This window comes from Scleropages formosus, chromosome 2, assembly GCF_900964775.1.
Source record: "Scleropages formosus chromosome 2, fSclFor1.1, whole genome shotgun sequence".
Lineage (NCBI taxonomy): Eukaryota > Metazoa > Chordata > Actinopteri > Osteoglossiformes > Osteoglossidae > Scleropages > Scleropages formosus.
In genome coordinates this window covers 3618211-3640988 of record NC_041807.1, presented here as the reverse complement: position 1 = coordinate 3640988, position 22778 = coordinate 3618211, and the positions used below count along the sequence as shown (strand labels likewise).

General features: G+C 38.9%; 1 protein-coding gene across 1 annotated transcript in view; it reads left to right on the top strand.

The window, feature by feature from the left end:
• Positions 1 to 223: 223 nt before the first annotated feature.
• The window catches only part of epha8 (eph receptor A8), an 87531-nt gene continuing 64976 nt past the window's right edge, over positions 224 to 22778 (top strand). The window contains exon 1 of the mRNA XM_029248757.1: positions 224 to 520. Coding sequence (XP_029104590.1) covers positions 436 to 520 — 85 coding nt within the window. The 5' untranslated portion in view covers positions 224 to 435. The remainder of the gene's footprint in view (positions 521 to 22778) is intronic.

Genomic DNA, 22778 nt, shown 5'->3' with positions numbered 1-22778 from the left:
GTGTCCAGCATCATATATGCATTGAATATTCTCAGTTCATCTGTCACTCCCAGAGTTAAAATGATGAGCTATTTTACTGGTGAAAAATATATGTAAAAAAAAAAGAGCACTAGGGCGGGGGGGGCACATATAGAGAGTCACACTGTGTTTGCTTTATAGAGGTGCAAAGCCTTTGTTCTGATTGGTTGCCGATATGTGATGGACAGGCCGTCCACTCCCCTGTGCTGTGCCTGGCAGCGTGCATGTGTCTAAGTGCAGGCAGTTTCAACTCCGCCAAATGTGCCCGGAGTTCCTAATAGAGCTGCCTCTGTTTGTATACAGGGAGAGCGAGGGAGGGAGAGAGAGTGCGGGCAAGCAGGCGAGCGAGGGAGAGAGGAGGGAGCCCGGGTGAGGGAGAGGGAGAGAGACCCGGCGTGCAGGGGGTTCGCTGCCACAATGGCACGAGCTCTGGACTTCCTACCTCTCCTCCTGTGGACTATTTCCTTCCAGGCATGCTGCTCCAGAGGCACCAGCAATGAAGGTAAGGCCAGGCACACGCTCCCCTGCCGTGCCTCCAGCATGGATTGGTGTGTGCGGGAAGGATGCAGGAGTGGAGCAAAGCCCCCTCCGCTAACTGGCTGTGTCGGCTGTGCTGGAGCTGCAGCTCCCTCAGGGAGGCAAACTTCAGCCCTGCTGGATGCTACGGGTGCCAAAGTTCCCTAGGTGGCAGCCGGTAACTCCAGGGGGATGATTAAGCGTCAGGCGTGGGGGTGCCGAAAGCCACAAGGCTTGTGTTGTTGAAGCAAGACAGTGAGCTTGAGACGTGAAATATAGCGTCTCACATCTATTCAACCTGGAATGTCATTACTGGAGGCAATCTAAGCAAGCAGCATCGGTTTGCACATGAATGTGTGTATGTCTGTGCGTGTGCGTGCGTGTGCGTCTGTGTGTGCGCGTGTCTGTGTGTGTAGACGGGCATCCGACCCACACCTGACAGAGGAAGATGGAAGCACTTCACACGCTTTCCAAACATGCCCTATTTTTTGCAAGTTTGTCACTTGCATCGGTGTGGAACCCACAACAGGGATGTCAGTCCGTAAAAAGTTGCCGATGTTGTCATTATACTGTTGCTTGTTGTCTCGTTATTTTGCCAGCAACTGTGCTGTGGACATTTGTCCATGAGGTCTCCGTGAAATGAGCACATCGGAAAATTCGAAGAGCATGCAGGTATCGAAAGTGAACTTGGTGTGCTGCATAAGCCGGAGGCATGTTCATGAGCCGCTACTATGAGCTAAGAAGGTGCTGTCTATTTTCATAGATGGGATGTATTTGTACACACGGTCTTTAAACTTTTAAACCTGCGAGCTCAGAGATGACTGTCTACTGGGTAACTGAGAGGAGTCTCTCTCTCAGATCTCCTGCTGTAAGACATCAAACGGTGTTCTGCAGCTGTGGAGCAGCCCGCCGGTGTGCCTGTCAAAGGGCGGCGCCTGCTGTCAGCCGGGGTTCAGAGAGAGGTCTGCTGCGGGTGGGGGGACTGGGGGTGCGGGGGGGCGGGGGGGGGGGGGGCGTGCACATCCAGCACAAGGTCGGGGTGACTAATGGGCACGTACTAGACTCATCCTTCATTTGCATTCTGGGGCATCCAAATGGTCAAGCCTTTCGGCATGTGAAAAAGTGTGGTGGGTGAATGCGATTACCCAAAAAACACCTTCTTCTGAAGTGTTCAGCAGATCGGCAGAGCCAGGAGTGCGAGGGTTCAAGGCACAGGCTTGTTACCTGATGGCTGGGGTTCATGCACCAGGAGGGGTCCTGCTCTTGTCAACGTCAGAAAAGCACTTAACCTGTATTGACCCACTTCAGTATCCCTCTGGTGTGAATGGTATACCTGTTTTGGGCAGAAAGCATAACCTAAGCATCAAAGTAATAATAATTCAGTTGTTTCACTGTCAAGTCAGGTACACTCTCTGTTTCACACCTTGCTGATTACTGCAGACTAACAAGGGATGTTTCACACTACCGTGGGCACTGGGATCACTGTGCATATCTGCTTGAACTCATTCGCCAAACTGAACGACCACTGGCTCCTTAGCCGTCTTCCCCGGACTCACCAGTGTCAGAACATTCTGACTGTAACACCATAGCAGCAATGCTCATCCTGCACACCAGGATCAAAAAAAAAAAAAAAAAAAAACCACTCATTGCTGCAAAGTATCCTCATTCATGGTATTAAAGATAGCACTAGTACTAAAACTGTAGCACACATGAACAATAAACACAGCACAACTGAACATATAATAAAAGATTTACGTTACCGAGCTGAATTTGCACAAAGTAAAATATTGTAAAATAAACTAAACTATATTATTTCATATAAAAGATATTGTATCCATTAACATAGTTTCCTCTTTGAATGTAGTGTTCATATTAAAAATACCTGTGTTTGAGTGTGCTTATTTCCATTCTTCAGAGCTAAAAATAACAGAACGAAGTGAGGTTTTACTGTTAACAGCTTAAGAAAAGGAGCTGTTTGCTGAGCTGATGTGCCATGATTGTTAATATGGGAAAATGATCATTCTCAACTGAACTGCAAAATATTTGAACCTCTCAGTTCAGATTATAAGAATCAAAGGAAAATATTATCGTCATGATATTTAATATGAATTAAAACTTTGAACTGGCAACAGTGTTTAATTACAAACAAAATATTGCTGTTTTCATCATTTTAACTAAACTGAAATATTTCTCTTTAAAAACATTAGTTTGATTTAAATGGATCCAATTTGAGCAATTGCTGATGCTGTTATCTGAAGACATTCTGAAATATGAATATAGAATTGTATTGTTTCTTTATTAAGAACATATCTGCGATGAGAATCATTTTTGCTTTCTTTTCGGAAAAGACCGTTATTGTCTAACAAGAATCCATTAATAACAAAAATGACATAATGCATATAATTTACATAATAAATTGCTTTTATCTTGTGTATTGAAATTCATGCTAGATAACTCTGTATGTTTAGCTGAAATAAGGCATTTTAAATGTTCAATGTTAGTACACAAAAATACAAATATTTCAGTGAAAAGACATACATTGAAATGAAGTTATGACAACTGAAGAGATTAATCAGTTTCTGTGTGAAATTATCACTTATGTGATATATTTTAATTAACTGTCACTTTTTCATCAATAAGTATGAATAATTGAGGGATGTGCACTATGCTGCAGCTGAATTTTGTATCTTTAAATGAATTTCAGAATCAAAAAAAGGTCGTAGCTCAGCTGCAAATTATGTACCAGTTTACAAGATAGCTCAGAGGTTGGAATTAAAAAGTTTTAAATAAACATATTTTAATGGTTATTGAAATACTTAATGAAATATTTTTTAAAATGTGTTTAATATATTGGTTGACTTGTCGTATGATGTTTCCAAAATCCAAATGACACTGCTCGAGATTATATGGTGTGGCTATGAGGGTTTTAAGACAATTTCATTTAACAGTAGAGAAGGAGAGCAATTATGCACCTGATACAGATTCAGCCACACAGGAGATGGTGGCTTTCAAAGGGTAATTGCAAAACCAAATAAGGGCATTCAGTCCAGTCCTCAAGTCCAGGTTATTTCCGTTCATTTTTTACTCACATTGACAATTAATAAACGGTCACCTGCAGGCTAATTAAAGAATTTCTATTGTATGTTTAATATGTAAACTTTGCAATTTTAAATAATGAAGGGAGATAACTGGAGATAGTACTGATTCGCTGCACCCGCATAGTTAATTTCTTTTCGGACCTTCACTAAACAGAATAAACAAGGTAGGGTTCTGGCTGTGAATTCAACAGGTAGGGTCATTTGGTCTATGTCATTACTCTTTAACGGTTATCAGTTTTTAAATTAATAAAATAAACTAATAAAATAATAATTTAATAACCTTTTTGCAAAGCTTGGTATTTAACTGGAGCAGTTAAGGATAAGTGCTTTGCTCAAGGGTGGCTGTGACAGTGAAGAGGTAGGGAACAGAATAAACAACCTTTAGGTTACAAACCAATGTCCATAGCTACATTGCACTACCTACTGCCTCAAGTAACCAATATGACCTATAAAAATAATAATTTCATAAAATTTAATTGCTCCTGAACAGGATCGCTAGTGCTTTTTCAATAAATGCTTCGTAGTTGTATCATTCGCTCTAACAAATTATGTCACAAAGTTCTTCTGTCATACTTGAGCTATTTAAAAAAAAAAAAATCTGAATAGTATTATTTCTATTCTAATATTTTATACATTCTGTACAATTTTCAAATGTTTTTCATTTTTTTAGCATGTATTTATAAGGACTATTGCTGTTTATATCTACTGAAAATAAAAAGGTAAAAACAGGAAAGCACAAATCACCTTTTTTCTTTGGTTCTATGAGTCAGTATTTGTACGAGGTCAAAACAAGCATAGGGACAATTCAAATATAATTTCAAAAACATCTTGGCAATTCTGTTTTTATCTTATCGTTTGGCAGAGTGAGAAGACTATATATACACGATGTCTGTATATCAAAATATTTATATGCCCAGAAATACCTGCCTTTGAGGTTTTCTCAGAAACACTGGGGGAAAAAAAAAAAAAAACACAGCCACACAGCCCAAATAGTCACTTTCCCCAGAGAGAGGAAATAATTCAAGTGCATGATTGTATAATATCCTTGACGTGTGAGAGGAGGTCTTCCCAGCAGTGCAGGGGAACAGGCTGGGATCGCCTGGTAATTGGGCTCCGCCGCCCAGAGTTCAAGGAGGGTTAGGAGCAATTTCCTCGGTCTTCTTGATCATAGCAAGCCTCACGTCTGCTGGTATTTCACTGTTTCTCCTGGCTGTGGGGCAATCTGCAAAGAACTGACTGTTTATCTGATTTAAAAAAAGGTTGCTCACAATGCACATGTAGAGATATGTGTGAGAATGTGATTATCTCTTTGAAGAACTGAAATGAAATGAAGCTTGTAAACAATTTTGTGTGCTACCGCTGTGGATTACTGAAGTCCATATGAATCTCTGTTCACCGACAAAAGATATACTACTACTAATACTATTATGGACAGCAAAATTTAATGGAGAAAAAAAATAATTATAACAGAGTATGTGTGTGTACATCCTATATAAATTCAGGGCATGGCATTAGAAAAGTAATACATGCAATCTATGTCTGTTTTCATTTTTTCATTATTGTGTTTTATGCTTTCAATTCTGCATAGACATGGGACATCATTGTCAGTAGTCAATCTTCTGTTTAACTTTGGTGAATTCTTTATTGCACTGTCACTATCTATGCACTTATCATGCAGAAATACTCTGTTTTGGGGCAGTCTGGTTTTTGGCATAGACCATATGCAAATGGCAACATTGTATATGTTAGTTAAAAAAAAATGAGACAGTATAACAGCAACGGGGGGACGTGGTGGCGTGGTGGGTTGGACCGGGTCCTGCTCTCCGGTGGGTCTGGGGTTCAAGTCCTGCTTGGGGTGCCTTGTGACAGACTGGCGTCCCATCCTGGGTGTGTCTCCTCCCCCTCCGGCCTTATGCCCTGTGTTGCCGGGTTAGGCTCTGGCTCGCCATGACCCCCTATAGGACAAGCGGTTCAGATGGTGTGTGAGTATAACATCAGCTGTGTCCTGTTAGTTACAGTGACATATTTACTTTCACAGATATTTAAAACTGTCATTTTGGTACATGCAGTACTTAAGCTCCTAAAGACATGGAGCTTAAGCAAACTAAAGACATGGAGGCTAATAATGTATATTATTAAAATATAAGAGACAAATAAATGATACGATGTAAAACTATTTACTTAACAGAAATTATAAATCTAATGCAGCTGAAACAAGGTGCGTGACCAAGTTTGTGTGCAAACCATGTAACCTGGAAAGATGCAGGTGAAAGGGTAGACCATATATGTGGATCAGCCAAAACATTAAAACCACTGACAGGTGAAGTGAATAACATTGATTATCTTGTTACAATGGCACCTGTCAAGGGGTGGGGAATATTAGGCAGCAAGTGAACAGTCATTTCTTGAATTTGATGTGTTGAAAGCAGGAAACGGGCAAGCGTAAGGATCTGAACGACTTTGACAATGGCCAGATTGTGATGGTTAGACGACTGGGTCAGAGCATCTCCAAAATGGCAGGTCTTACCATTTTGGAGATGCTCTGACCCAGTCGTCGACCCAAAGATCCTACCAAAAGTGATCAAAGGAAGGATAACCGGTGAACCAGCGACAGGGTCATGGGTGCCCAAGGCTCACTGATGTGCGTGGGGAGCGAAGGCTAACCCATCTGGTCCGATCCCACAGAAGAGCTACTGTAGCACAAATTGCTGAAAACCTTAATACTGGCCATGATATAAATATGTGAGAACACACAGTGCATTGCAGCTTGCTGTGTATAGGGATGCATAGCTGCAGACTGGTCAGAGCTCCCATGCTGACCCCTGTCCCCTGCTGTAAGCACCTATAATGGGCACGTGAGCATCAGAACTGGACCATGGAGCAATGGAAGAAGGAGGTCTGATCTGATGAATCACGTTTTCTTTTAGATCATGTGGCCGGCCAGGTGTGTGTGTCATTTACCTGGGGAAAGGTAAGGAGAATGTAATGGAAATGTTTATTTACAGTATATCTCAAAAAAGACCAAACTAGAAAGGTGATTTGGAATCGTGGCTATTTGGATAAAGTTTTATGCAACCACTCGTGTGATGAACATTGGTTCATTTGGTAGAAAGAAACAAACTAACTGCACTTAAGGATCACTTGTCTGCATCTATGTCTCTCTTTCTGCCAATGAAATGCACACATTGTATTTTCTATGAGATGTACGTCCCTTTGGAGAAAAGTGTCTGCTAAATGAATAAATGTAAATGTAATTGGAAGAGATGGCAGCAGGATGCACTATGGGAAGAAGGCAAGCCGGTGGAGGCAGTGTGATGCTCTGGGCAATGTTCTGCTGGGAAACCTTGGGTCCTGGCATTCATATGGATGTTACTTTGACACGTACCACCCTAAAGATTGCTGAAGACCACGCACACCCCTTCATGGCAATGGTAGTCCTTGATGACAGTGGCCTCTTTAAGCAGGATAATGAGCCCTGCCATACTACAGAAATTGTTCAGGAATGGTTTGAGGAACATGACAAAAGTTCAAGGAGTTGAATTGGTCTCCAAATTCCCCAGATCTCAATCCGATTCAGAATCTGTGGAATGTGCTGGAAAAACAAGTTTGATCCATGGAGGCTCCACCTCGCAGTTCACAGGACTTAAAGGATCTGCTGCTAACGTCTTGGCGCCAGATACCACAGGGCACCTTCGGAGGTATTGTGGAGTCCATGCCTCGATGGGTCAGAGCTGTTTTGGCAGCATGACGGGAACTTACACAATATTAGGCAGGTGGTTTTAATATTGTGGCTGATTGGTGCAAAGAGTGTTTTTAAAAAAATTAGAATGTTGCATTATGTTGTACTTTGCCTTTTAGTGTTTGGCAAATATCTCTACAAGATAAATCACTTTTTGCATCCTGACTGGACCTTAGTGTCACTGTGGTCCGGTATCTATATCAGCAGTGCTTCGCCCTTGAGTCAGTTCTTATTGGGAGAGCAATCTTGTTACTTGGGAGACTGGTGGAATAAGATGTGCCAAATCAATATAGGCAGCTTGCACCTCACTGTTGAGTGGCAGGTAGGTACAAGATAGCCTGTCATTAAAGCTGTGGACACCCACAAGGCACCTTAGCAGTGGGCAGTGGCTAGTTTTGGGTTGAATTTAGAAAGACTTCCTGTTACTATCACAAAGTAACCTGAGCAAGAGTCATATTTTTCTGTTGCACTGAATGACAGATGTGCTGCAGTATGAAGCAATTTACTTCTAATTGTATGTTTAATAGTAATTTTTTTTTACCACTGAATAAGACAACGGGGTGCACTGGTGCAGCGGGTTTGGCCGGCTCCCACTCTCTGGTCGGTCTGTGGTTCGAGTCCTGCTTGGGGTGCCTTGTGACGGACTGGCGTCCCATCCTCGGTGTGTCCCCTCCCCCTCCTGCCTTATGCCTTCTTCTGCTGGGTTAGGCTCCGGCTCACCGCGACCCTGCTTGGGACAAGCGATTTTAGTCAGTGTGTGTATGTGTGTGTGTGTGAGTGAGAGCGAGAATAAGATAGAGCCCAGAGTGATATATCAAAAAAATTCCAGGATGCTCTCAGCTTCAGTAAAAGGAACAAGTTTATAGCAGTTGGTGGAAACAAATAAACTATATAATTTTCTGTTGGCATGGAACAGCAATAAGCCTTATTTGAGATTTTTATTTATTTATTTGGTTGTTTATTATGATTTCCTTATTCTGATATAAAAATAATCTTGTTTAGATCCTATCAGGAATGGACAGGAGCGGGAAGCACACAAGGCAAGTAGAGAAGATGAAAAATAATTGAGCATCTTTTAATGAGTCAGCCCAGCTGGCTTTTGGTCAATCAAAGAAGCCACAAGCATGGTGCCGACAGTCAGTGAGCAGTGTCTCAGTCTGATGATAAAACTGAATTCTACCCCTGTCGGCACAGCACATTGCTCGCCACCTCACATTACATATTAGCTTCTTTTGATCCAACAAGATGCAGAACTCCCTTCATTTGACTGGAAACATTATTTCAGATCTTGACTCTGCAAACTGTACTTCTGTAGGAGAGCCCTCTGGATTCATCTTAATCCCACAAAGTTTGAAAATGGAAAATTTTGAATTTTGAGGTCATACAAGACCAAGTGACACAGTACACACTGTAAACTAGAGGGGGATGATATCCCACTGGGAGATGTAGATGATTACTGAGTAAAACAATACACATGTGATCTGTGTCAGTCTCAGTTAGCGGTTTCAGTCTGTAGGCAATGGCTAAGAAATAAAACTTCCAATGGGAAGACTGAATGTTCAGGTCCCAGAAGTGTTTCTGTTCTCCTGAACAAGCTCTTTAGCCTAAGATGACTCATCTCACTGTATTAGATATGTTAGTTACTTTGGAAATTAATGCTTACAATGAAACTAAATCCATTAAATTTTCTAACTGGCCATGGATTGAATATTATTTTCAAATTATTATAAAAGTGCAACTCCCCTGTGGAGCGATGATTCTGAAATTCCTACCTAACCATTGCCAATAATCCTAAAAGTTTATAAGCCATAGTACTTCTACGAATGTTTATAAAGGCACTGTTTTCCATTTTCATATAATGATCTACACTTAAATTTTTGGATATGGGAGTAAATTCATAAACTTTTGGCTCTTGTTCTTTCCTAAATCTCATAATGTTTCAGTCAAAACAATTCTCTTGAATTAAATAATTGTAAATATACTCAGCACTCATGTAATGCGATCCCACGCAATGAAAAATCTCTTATGAGGACATAAATTGTGTTTAATATGATGGGTTCATTCCAATATGCAGCCATTCTACTTCATACATGCCCTCCTTACCATCTTGACAAAGATGCTTCAGACAGTACAACCACACATGCATGCCCTCAAGCTCACATAGGTGGCCCCAACAGCACAACTCAAATCTCAGGTTATCAGTTCACAACAGTCATTCAACATAAGAACAAAGTAAACACATAGTAAATACTCACTGGAGCATTTTGAAAAGTTACAGAATACTTGTTTAGCTGATGATTTCCTCCAAAGCTCATATAATGTTAGGGTACTTACAATTATTTACCCATTTACACAGCAGGGTAATTTTTACCGGCGTAAGGATAAGTACCTTGCTCAAAGGATCTACAGCTGGAGGTGGGAATGGAGCTTGCAACCTTTGGGGCCAAAGGAGCTGCTCTAACCATTAAACTATCAAGTGCAACCAAAACTCAATAAATGATTTCAGCTATGTACAGAAACTTAATTTTATTTAGCACAAGGAAACATTGGAGAGTTACTGTCACACTGATAATCTGAACCAATCACAACCACAACCAGTATGGCACAGCACTGTGGGAAGTGCAGGATCCTCCAAAGGCAGTGATGAACAATAAACCCATTGGTAACTGTCTATTTAATATTCTCCTGACTTAGTAGGAGAGACAGTGAGAGAGAAAAAAGCCAACCCCACATGACTCCCTGTGCCTGTACTGCCAACCCCACGCACCTTTGTCTCAGCCAGCCATGTCCCCAGGGCCACCTGTCCGCGCAAGTCCAAGTGTACACAGAAATTCCACAATAAAAGCAAAATCACCTTCCCTGAGTCTTCTTCATCCTGTCCAACAGTGTAATCTTCCATCTTTCAACAATGTAAATATAAAACAACTGAAATCACAGATTCATCATCATCATTATTATTATTATTATTATTATTACTATGTAACTTACAATGATTAACTAATTTATACAGCCACATAATTTTTACTGGAGTGGTTCAGGATAAGTACCTCAAGGATACTAGAAATATATTTTCTATAAAAAAATGAATCTTCAAATATTACGCTGTTATTTAAATCACATAAACAGTTTTTGTGACATGAATGCACTTACATTAGTGGAAATTAATTTTTGTGATTTAGTGAAGATCATTTGATAGTGCAGAGTTTATGTGCTTTGCAGAGTCAACGATATAACAGTGATCCTCATTTCTTTGTATCATAAACATCCATTAGTCAATTCATCAAAATCTGTTTGTTCAGAGTATGCACTCTCTCACACAATATGCTTCTTGGACAGATTCAGAACCATTCTGACCATTCACTGGACAAGTGAATATTGGTTACTGATGCGAATGAATTGAGAATGAGAGCAAAAGTTAAAAAAGTTAAAAACAGATAGTAGAAATTATTATTGTATTCTTATATATAATAAAATATGTTGATGTAATCAACTTAAAACACTTTTTAATTTTGCTTTTATACATTCATTATACACCTCCAACCTCACCATGAAACCACAGAGAACAACCTTCAGCATTGTCACCATGAATCTTCAAGAGTCGAGATCAAGAAGCTTAATTTCTTTCCCAATTTTTTTTTTTCTGGTCAAATGTTTTCATCTATGATTTTTCCTTAAGAAATAATAAACTCCTTCACAATGGTAATTTGCTTCATGGGTTGGTTTCACAGAATGAATTAACTATGTTATTTGAGGGATGGGTGAGTCTATTTCTTTTGTTTTCTTAGAAAAGCGGTATGCCAAACTGGCACACAAAGCACTTTTTTTCAAGGGTGTGATTGCTGGGTCTCTGGGAATGGGACATGAGTTGACAACCTCTAGTAGAAATAAGTGACCACTGTACTAGCTGCTTCCCTTCATCAGCACAAATTCAGCACAGTGTACCCATTTATATAGCTGGGTTTTTTGCAGGAGCAGTTCAGGGTGAATACCTTGCTTAAGGGTTTAGAGAACTGGCAAAAGTAGCAGTTTAAATGCCAACCTTTAAGGTACATGGCAGCATTTTTAACCACTGGTACCTGCTGCCTCTTGTACTTCATCAGCTTCAGAATACAAAAAAAAGTGCTTTAGAATTTTTCACAATTGACATATGATTTTCAGTTCCCTGGGCTGAACCCCAGAGGAGGCCTGTTGCATGTGGTTTACAGGGCAAACCTTGCAAGAAATGTCAACAGGAAAGTGGATCAAGGAAGACAGCAAATTAAGAAGGAGAGCAGATCAAGGTGTAGAGTGAATTGGAAAAAAGAAGAAATGGGATGAGATTCAATCAGAGGAATGGACTGGGGTGGAGAGCAGTCTGGGGAAGAGAATTAGTCACAGAGGATGGGGAAAGAGAGTAGATCTGGAAGTAAAGTTAACGTGGGAGAAGAGCAGATCACAGAGGAAAATGTATTTGGGTGGATGGTAGACTGGGGAAGAGGATGGATTGAAGAGTAGGGAAGATGAACAATTGTCAATGGGAAGAGCTTATTGAGGAGGAAAGCAGAATGGAGAGGAAAGTAAACTTCTGAGGTGAGTGGGTCAGTGGAAAATATACAGCCCACAGTATTTTGACAAAAAGAATATGACTGCGAACACCATATCCACTGGGAAGTTTCCTGCATCATAATGACATAGGCATCAACGAGTAGCAAAAACTGCCTCTCTCCATCCTGGGTGCCAGGAGAGTTCATCATCACTTCTGCACAATGGAATAGCTTTACTCAGGCCATTACAATGCCTCTTATTTCTCAGATGGTGTACACTGATATCATTACAAATGGTAATGTGTTGCTGAAGTAATCATTAACTTTACAGAGTGTGCACTGTGGGCATGTGGTTTCAATATTAAAAACAATATAAGTGTCTAATGCTTTAATGCAACAACAACAGCAATAATAATAATAATAATAAGAATGGGGGGCATGGTGACGCAGTAAGTTTGACTGGGGCCTGCTCTCTGGTGGGTCTGGGGTTCGAGTCCTACTTGGGGTGCCTTGCAATGGCCTGGTGTCCCATCCTGGGTGTGTCCCCTCCCCCTCCAGCTTTGCGCTCTGTGTTGCTGGGTTAGACTCCGGTTTGCCATGATCCCGTTTGGGACAAGCGATTTCCGACAATGTGGGTATAATAATAATATTAATAATAATAATAATAAATACCATGACATAACTTAATAATAGAGGTACCAAGATATAAATATTCTTTGTTTCTATTTCTCTTTATTTCTGCTGTCAAGCAAAATAAATAACCAGAAACGTTTCAGTCAACTCAAATTTGGTTGTCATGTGCTGAATATATCATGAATGACTTGTGAAACAAGCAAATTACACTGTCTCAGACACACTACAATAATATCAGTGTGGGGGACAATCTCTCATTCAGTTCAAAGATAAAAGTCCTTATGTTTTAATGCATTGGCAGGAAACTATCACAGAGGAAAGAAAAATAAAAGTGCAACATTTTTATGTAGATTATTACAGGCTATTACATCAGCTTATACCCAGTGATTTGGCCAGTGGCATGTGTCATTCAAGAAACTGCTGCTAATCACATAGGGTGTAGATCGGCAGAAAGTGAATGGACCACTGGGCTTGGAATTCACTGCTCAGTAGAGCATTCCATATTAAATATTTGCTGAAACTACTCCGTGCTGGAATACTGCTTCAGAAGATCAACCTAACACTCTCGCAATGTCTTCCACACATGCCAAACCTGTGGAGAAATCCTTTATTAATCCTGTATATAAATTTTCTAACATTAATGTCCTGATGATTGATAACAGTATGAAAATTTGTTTTTCTCAGCCAAGCAGAGTCACTCTAAGCTTTAAAGTTAAAAATTCAAAGCAAGCTTGTCTGTTTTTCCCCCTAAAACTCAACACGAGTTATCATGCCACATGCTGCAAGGCAGAGATAATGTGTCATAAGATCCAGAGTACTTTACGTGGTTTTCTGTATCGCATGCATCTGTTTGTCTAACCAGACGTGACAAAGTCTGCTCCCCCATTGCCAAGACAGGAAAGAAGAAAACATAAGCACCAATTTGGACACAGCGCATAGACCCCTCTCATTTTGTCTCATTTTCCTGTATCCAGTAAATACCTCCATGTTTTCAAATTAACCACAAGGTTCCAGCTGCTGTTAGTGGATCCTTAAAACAATTTCTGAAGACAACTAGCAAACTGCAGAAATACAGCTTTGAAAAGTACTTACAAAAAGCTCTAATTGTCATGTAATTTATATATTGGTCTGCAGTGTGCAAAAATAGTCTACCTGATTTATCAATTATAAAAGACAGCAATAATGAATCTGAGAAATGCTGCAATTTCTTCATGTCTAACATTGGACAAAAATGGGAAAAGAAATAAAAGAATGGCCTCTCAGCAGCTTTATTGTGAAACCATGGTGTGCAGTCCCAGGTGAATTTGAGATACACATGTCTTTGATGGATGCTGAAAAGATGGAGTTTTTTTCTACTAGACAAGATATAAGGATTTATAGTTGAAAACGTGTGACTGTTGTCTGTGAGTAACTGCTGAACAGATAGAATCTTTTTGTGGTGTGGTGCTTGAAAAGGTGCAATCCCCTGACCTCACCATGATGGGTCTACCCTCAGAGGGCTTCCTACAAAGAATGGTGGCACTGATCCCTGCTCCAGTAGTGTCCTCTTACAGGAGTTATACTTACAGGATGCGTTGGTTTATGTACTATCTTCAGGTTAAATCAGGTCAGGGTCCAACCTTTCAGCCAGTGATAATATAATAGATGATTTGGTCTTGGAGACCAAAACATGCAGTGAAGTTATGGTGGGGCTGTCTGGTTGAAGAACGCAAGGAAAACCAAACGGTGTGATGGATGAAACTGAAATTTCACTAAGTAAAGGGAATCCAGTGAGGTCTTTGTATTATACAGCTTCCAAGGCGTTTTGAGCTTATAAGGCTTTCACATGGTTTATTCATAACTCCTCAAGGAGATCCCAGGAGCACATATGCTCCTTAGACTGGCAGATGTGCTTCCATGTCACAGCAGGTGGTGCTGTAGTCCACCATGGCTTCTTAAGTATGTCTAATCAAGGTGCTACATGGTGTTTTCCAGATGTTTGAACTGTGGCACATAGTCAGGATGCTCTGATTTCTTCAGTGTTATGAGGAAGGTGCCATTGCCATCTTACCATTGCATTTTCCATATGGTAGAGCTGTCAACACTATTCTGAAGAATCTAAGGGTGAGGGATTGCACACTGGTATTGGGTTCCCACTATAATTCACCCCTGAACACAGTCTTGAAAAGAGACAAGTACCAAGAGGTCAACCAATGATCTGCTGGAAAGACATTACTTTTCAAAAATGGAAAAATCTTGGAACTTCTCAGGAGGAGGTGAAATCTGTTGGTGAGGAAAGGGAGATCTGTTACTTGTTCGTTTACCTGCTCATATCTCAGTGCTTAACTGAGCAGAGCCAGCAGGGGATGGCTGGTAGGGTAGTGGTGAGTGCTTTTGCCCTTGTATCCAAAGGTCACAAGTTTGGTTCCCTCCTTAGGGTGGCGCACACCCCTAGATAAGGAACCTACCCTAAACTGTTTTTGTAACATTATCCAGCTGCTTAAATGGGTAATTAACCATAGGTACACTAATACTGTCAGTCACTTAGAGAAAAGAACCAGCTAAATGAAAAATGTAAAGAGACAACAAATGCATAGAGAGATGGAAATGAATCACAAAACATGCCCTTTGCTGTGAAATTTACTCTATAAACAAAAACCTAAAGGAAAATTAAAGTTACAGACTCTACCAAAATATTCTCCTTCATTACTTTTATTATTGATTGAATTTTCTCTTGAACACAGGGAGAAAAAATCCAGCATCTTTTATTCCAAAACATCCAAGTCAAGCATTTGTAAAATGATTTCCCACTTGTATTGTGTTACATAGTACCTTTCCGTGATATTTCTTTTTTATCTCTGACAATTATTTGTTCATTTGGTGATTTATAGCCTAGGTCTATTTCTGTGCAGTCACTGCCTGGCTTGGTAGCTATGAAGGGACTCTTAAGGTGTGGCAGCTGTGTGCCATCAGTGCCATCAGTGCCATCAGTGATTAGAAGAGGGACTCACGCCCTCTGGTCGAGAGTCCTCAAATGTGCACTAAACAACTCTGTCTAAGTACCATCATCTCCACAATTTCATACAGGAGCACAGCAGTTATATAAATACAGTCCTTGTTTCATAGATGCCCATCACCTGTAATGGCTTCATTCAGTAATGGTTATTCCCCAGTTGGCAGCTGTTATTTAGACATGTTTTCCTGTTTGGTGCTTGAAAGGACAACATATGCAAATGAAGCAGAATATGCAAATAAGCTAGTGGCTGGCCTGCTGGGTTGGGTCAATGGATTGCCACTCGACATCACCTCTGCTTTTGCCTGCACTATAAATAGCTTTGCGTGCCGAAGCTTCCCTCCGGCGCAAAGCTGTGAGAGCGCTCCTGTGCGGCTCCTCTCTGGGGCAGTTTGCCCGGCTCTGCCCGCCTCCTCGGGGGAAGCCAGGCTCTGTTTTCTCTGGCACCACTCATATTCCCTCAAAAACCCCTGAGAAAATTCCACAGAAAGTCAAATACACCAAGGTTGAGTTCGGCTGCAACACCCCACCTCAGACAACAGCAATCCAGCCACGGTCCTGTCATCACTACACGCACACACCTCTGCTATGTCGTCAGTGCCTTCACATTTTTTCTAATGCAGAACTGTTTTGTCCTGGAGCACCATATCTAAGTTTGAAAAATATCTGTTGGCAAATGTGTCCCTGTGCTTTATGATGTAAAGCTCTCTTGCATACAGGGGAAATTGCCTTACTGGTACTGTGTTTGGCACCAGATATCGTTAATAAAAAAAAAATAAATAAATAAAAAAAAAAGAAAGACCTCATTGCAGTTTCAAGAGCACATGATTCTGATATTGTGGTGAAGGCGGGGTCGTAAGAAACAACAGAATATTAAAAACAAACACTGGCAGCTCCAGATGATTATTATTGATATTTATTTTCCCTTTATTATTTTTTTTTCAGCTGGTCATGCCTCTTATTCTCCATTCTGCCAGTCATTCGAGTTTTAATATATATCTGGACTGGTGCAGGAAACCCATTAAGATAGAGATTGTTACTAGAAGGAGGAGAATTTATTGCTGTCCTGTATTCAACGTCACGCTCAACCTTAATCTTGCATCTAACATCTGCATGCTGTGGAGGTAGGAACTGGGTGAAAAAGTCATACTGTGGTGTCCTACAATTATGATGCATAGACCATTTCTGTAGTCATTTGTAACTTTGGATGGGTATTTTAGAAGGATGAAACTTCCAGCTAAGCTCAATTATTAGCTTTCTTGGACTTTTTGTGCTATTTTCTGACATATGGAATTGTGCTGCAAAAAGGTCTCTAAGATGAATCTCTTTCTGGGTCTTTTCTCTACATTAATAACCTCTATCCTTCATTTTGTGTATTTTTACACAATTTTTTTAACCTTAAACTCGTTTCAGTCACCTATTTCACGTATGTACTTTTCTGCGTTTTCAGTGAGTCATTTTTATATACCTGTTTGGTTCATTTGTGTGTTTTCTGAAATATGCTGTAGCTTCAGAATTATAAAAATGGAAAGGTCTATTTTTAAAACATCAACTTCCTTGAATGAATGCTATGTATTTATCAGGCATAGTAATGCTGGGATTGAGTTTATTGTATTAATCATCTTTTAATTCAAGCTGTTTCTCTCGCAGTTTCCCTCAGTTGCTGGAGCAGATTAGTCCAAACAAATTAAAGTTTTCAAAACAATTAACATGCAGCTCCAGACTGAAACATGTTCACCGAAATGACATATTCCACTGAAGGTGTGTTGCAAGTGACACATTCCGGCTCAAACACGTTAAATATAGAAAAATCAACAACTTACATCAAAACGTACAAATTGTTAGCTAGTGAAATTAAGTTCTAATATTTACTTATTTAGCAGACGCTTTTCTCCAAAGTGACTTCCACTGAACTCTTTGTAGTGTTGTCAGCCCACACACCTTATTCACCAAGGTGACTTACACTGCTAGATACACTACTTACAATGGTTCACTCATTCATACATCAGTGAAACACACTCTCTCTGTCACTCACACACTATGGGTGAACCTGAACACCATGTCTTTGGACTGTGGGAGGAAACCAGAGTACCCAGAGAAAACCCATGCAGACATGGGGAAAACACACAAACTCCACATAGACTGACCGGGGATCAAACCCATGTCCTCTCACACCAGCCAGGCGCTGTGAGACAGCAGAGCTTGTTGCTGTGCCACCCATGTAACGTAACCTGATTTACACTAGTGTTATATAAGCCTGTGTCTGTGCCATTTTCTGAAATTGTATTAAGGATGTATATTATAAGGTACATATAAACTGTTCTATATACAAAATACATTGAATGTAACATATCTGTTGTTAAGCATATGTACCATATCATGCATGTTATAATGTTAAGATGTATTGCAGAATGATTTGCACTTGTCAGAACAGATTTGAATTTTAAAAATTGATTGCATTTGACATTAATTAAATTAATCAAACCTGACCCTTGAAGAGCAACCCCTACTCAAGACCTTGAACATGTACATTATTACTTTATTTTACCTAATCAAGTTTTCAGAAATTTATAGTGCTTAATACAATGGGAATAAAGCTTAAATATACAATACTTACACTTCATCGTAAAATCAAAGGAATGTCATGCATTGTGAAATAAAGTCATTGTCAGGTAACTGCATTTGGTTAACTTGTTCTTTGTGACCATGCCAAACATTCTTATCAAGTTCGAGCTGTATGTCCCTTGCAAAACAAGAAGGAAGTATCTCCTCACACTGAACACCTATGCCTGGCAATCCTCTGCAGTGCCTGTCAGACAATCAGTATTTATTACAGCCTAAGAGGGACATCTGGTCATGTGGACAGTAATCATAAACTCTCCAGCACCTCCGGGGAAGAAATCCTCGACTGGACAGAAAAAAGGAGAGGGAGAACTTGTATCATCATTTTTCACTTGACTTCAAATAATTTAGTAACCAGTCAGGAGAGGTGGAAAGCAACATTGTTCTATGTGATGAACAAGTGACACATAGTAGGCCTCATTGGTCCTCTCAGGTTGATGTTCCATGCGCTACAGCAGCATGTTGAGAAATTTGGTAAAAAGCAATTAACTGTATGGGGGACATGGTGGTGCAATGGGTAAGGCTGGTGTCTCAAAATTGTTGAGCTGCACAGGGGGCTGAGGGTTTGAGTCCAGTTGGGGTTGTGTAGACTTTGTATGTCTCTCCCTTTTTTGCACTCTCTGGGCATGCATGGCAAAAGGCACTGGCAAACTACTTCTATCTATACTATCTATTCTATATATCTGTCTTTTTTCTTCCCTTGCCTTGGACACCATGTTATGTGGTTGATATCAGACAAACTTGACTTGATTACACTTCCATGCATCTTCACTGTAAAGGCCAATCCTAGCAATATGTCAAACATTTCAAACACTGAGTTTGAAAAGCAAACAGTGGTAGCAAATGTGATAATGTTTGCATCCTTTCCTCTAGTACTTTTCTCATATTTATTAACTACTATTTTAGCTGAAGCCTTTGTCCAAGGTGACTTCCTGCGCTCGAGACATTATGGTGTATATATCCTATCCCAACCTCCATTTGTAGTGTCTTAAAAAATAGACCTTGACAAATTCTTGAATTTTACTGAATCACAAATGAATTTGCATTTATTCATTTAGCATTCATTGGCCATGGACATTTCACTTCAGGATTTACCTTTGTCCGGACTGACTTACAATAGTAGATACACTAAGCTGCTTACAATTACTCATTAACAGTGACCTATGACGTTTCTTCCTTGTTTCTTACTTGTCTCAGCCACATAAATGAATGTATAGGACGGTGTGCTTCCTCCAATCTCCATTACCATCTGAGAAAAAAACAGAATAAACAAATGTTTCTGTAGACATAATACAAAGTGAAAGTGCTGTTAAATTGTTCATTAATAAGCTATGTGATATTTTACTATAAAAAGAGGGATTACAGTGACAACCCTTTTCCATACATAAATCTCCCTTACTCTTTCACTTTTTGCCTTGCAGTGTTGTTTCATTTACAGTAAGGACCAGATCAAGAATGGGCAAGTTCAACCAGTTAACAGTTTTGACTGCTGTTATGCTTTCTTGCACTCACTGAATTATTGTTAAAAACCATATTGGTTATGGCAGCTTTCCTCTGTCACCCACATGAGATTGTATTGGAACCTTGCGAAGCAGGGTAAATAAGTACAAAATGTCACATTTTGATGGTCATATTAAGGCTATTGGTTGTTTTTTTTTTTGGTACATTTTTGTTGTACATTTTACTGTAAACTGTACTGTTTTACAAAAAGTACATTAAAGAATATAACCTTATTATTGAATATAATTAGTATTAATGCCACAGGTAAGCTATTGAAATTGGTCTGCATTTGTTGACAAGCTCTGCCATGGAAAAGCCATGACTGACATCATGGCCAGTTACTGTGGCATGAACTTCATCTGAAGTATTAGCCCTGTGAACCACCTGGCCACCACTTCACAAATCCCTCATCCTCAGTGGGCCACTATTTATGCAACAAAGTACTGTTATTTGTATTTACTGTCTTGCAGAAATATACTTTTTGTACTTTATGAAAGCAGTGGGAAACTACCAAAAGTTATGGTCACATTTAATGATGACACCATGGTAGTATTAACTATAAAGTATAAACTAACAGCTATTAAAAATTAAACACATGCCCACTTATATACTTTAAACTGTAATCTAAGAAGATACTGTAGAAAAAGAGGTCTGTTTTACAACAGGTGGTATTTGTGCTACAACATATAAAAATTGTAACAGAACCGCTCGCTTGCTAGTAATTTGCAATAACTCTTGAAATAATAAAATATACAATAATTTTAATCTTGCACTTGCTAGTACAATAATGGTATCTGCTCCAGTAGAATACAAAAATCACAGAAGCTTCTATGACTATGTTGGAAAAGATATTATAAAGCAAAAAAGTTGGAAGAATCAAAGCATGTAAATGAGACATTAAAAGTGAGCAGATCACATAGAAAATCTGAATAAATTCAGAATTTTCCATTGAAAGAAATGAATGATGTCATTCTTTTCCATTTTTATGAATGACTTATGTGCTGCACTGATTCTTTGATAGTGATTAATCCTGTAAAAATTGTCAGATAGAATAAAGAAAATATGAATATGATCATTTCAAAATGTAATAAAATGATATTGTAGGCAGAACTTTGTGGTAGATCAGTATCAGGGAAGTTTGAGACAACAATGTTTTTTCTTATGAACTTGTTGTTTTTAATAATGATTTCAAAATATCATAAAAGCGAAAATGTAATGAAATATCCAATAATGCATATGAAAAAAATAATGTTAATAAGTTTCCTGCATTTGAAGTACATATTTCAGATATAATAATCAGATATTTAATCTAAACTCCATTTCAGAAAGGCTAGTGGATGGCAGCCAAATCACAGAAAAGATGAAGTGATTTACATCTCATCATTGTAAAAAATAAATAAATAAATAAATAATAAAAAAAAGTTTCGTGAGGGTATCATACTTGCTTATGGGAAGCAAATTTTACTGGAGTACTTTTTGTGTATTAGTCACTTTAGTTTAGTTGAATTTAGATAACAAAAGGGAAGTGCTAATGGACATTATTTTCAAGACAAAATGAAACAATACGAAAATATAGCAGGATACAAATTACCAAATGACAAAACTTAATTTTTGTTGAGAAGCCTTTCTAGCACATTTTTTATATTTGGTAACTTGACCTTGGAAGTAACATTAATTTATCACTTTCTGCATATTGTCAGCAACAAGTTATAAATGACAAAGATTAACCTGCATAGAATCAAAGGCTAATTGCAGGTTTTTGAAAGCCTGATCCATTCTGGCAGCACATGAATCAATGCCGATATCATTGGCAACAGAGAAAGTTTGTCATTGCGCAGCCTGTGACCTAGGTTATTGATATAAATTATTGGTAGGATTGGACAATGAAAGTAATTTCCTGAAAATGGGATCTTTGCCTATGAACATAAATTCACTGGTTTGTTTTTAACTGCTCTTTTAAATGGTCTCTTTTTTTTGATAACACTCTTTGTGAAAAATAAATGCTAACACTTAAAAATAATCATTTCAAGTTATGGGGGTTTTACATATTAAAGTGCTACTAATAGTTTTGCTCTTACAATTTGAATTTACATTCATTCATTCAGCAGATGCTTTTCCCCAATGCAACACAGATCTCCAAGAAAAATAGAAAATAATACATTACATCTTATCTTGTAAGGTGCTCTATATTTCCATTATTCTTAAAATTACAAGTAGTCAGTTATATGAAATGAAAACACGTAAAACCCTTTTAATTAGTATATTCAACATCTGAAGTCTGACCTTTAGAATTTCAGTGTCTCTAGACTGATATTAATCACTCATATCTTCTCATTTAATGCAAAATTAGTGACACTGACATTTTATTATCTAATTCTTAATTCATATTTTATTTGATCATCTTGATTAAACTAAAAGAGATTTACAGAGTTCATAACCTTGTCTACCACAACAACAGTAGGTGAGAAGTGAGCACTGTCATTACCTTGGGATGGTTTTTCAAATCTCAGGACTTTGCAGGTCATCCTATCTGAACCACTCTGTGCCCATTTTCTTAGAGCTTGCAAGGACAATTCAGAGACAGCAGAACATTGAATAATTTTCTGTCCTTTTCAAGATCCCCTGGACAAATTTCTAGGTTACCTCGTCCCCAAGGATTACATAGGAACACAAATTTTACATAAAGTATTTGTCAGCATTGTTTAAAATACTGTAACAACTCCCCATGGGACTAAACACTGCTAACAATTTTAGACACATACATAGTGCACATGTGTGGTGACTACTTCATTTTATCGTATAAATTTATGTATAGAGACCAAATATGGGTGACTGGGGGGGGGGGGTATTTGATTAAGTGACTCATGTTGACATTCTCAAGGACAAACATGTTTGGAAAAATAAAGAATTTTCTTTTGTTGTTTTTCATGTGCTGTACGATATCTCATACCCAAAATTAGAGTTGCTATTCACCATATCTAGCTGTTCCCACTTATTGTTATTATGATTTCCACAGTGTAATAATGGATATTTGTGTAATGATTACTGAGTAAAGTAAACTTGTAATTGTTAATGCATTGTTATATAGATCTATTCAGGCAAATATTGACAGCCATAACACAGCTTAATGAGAAAAA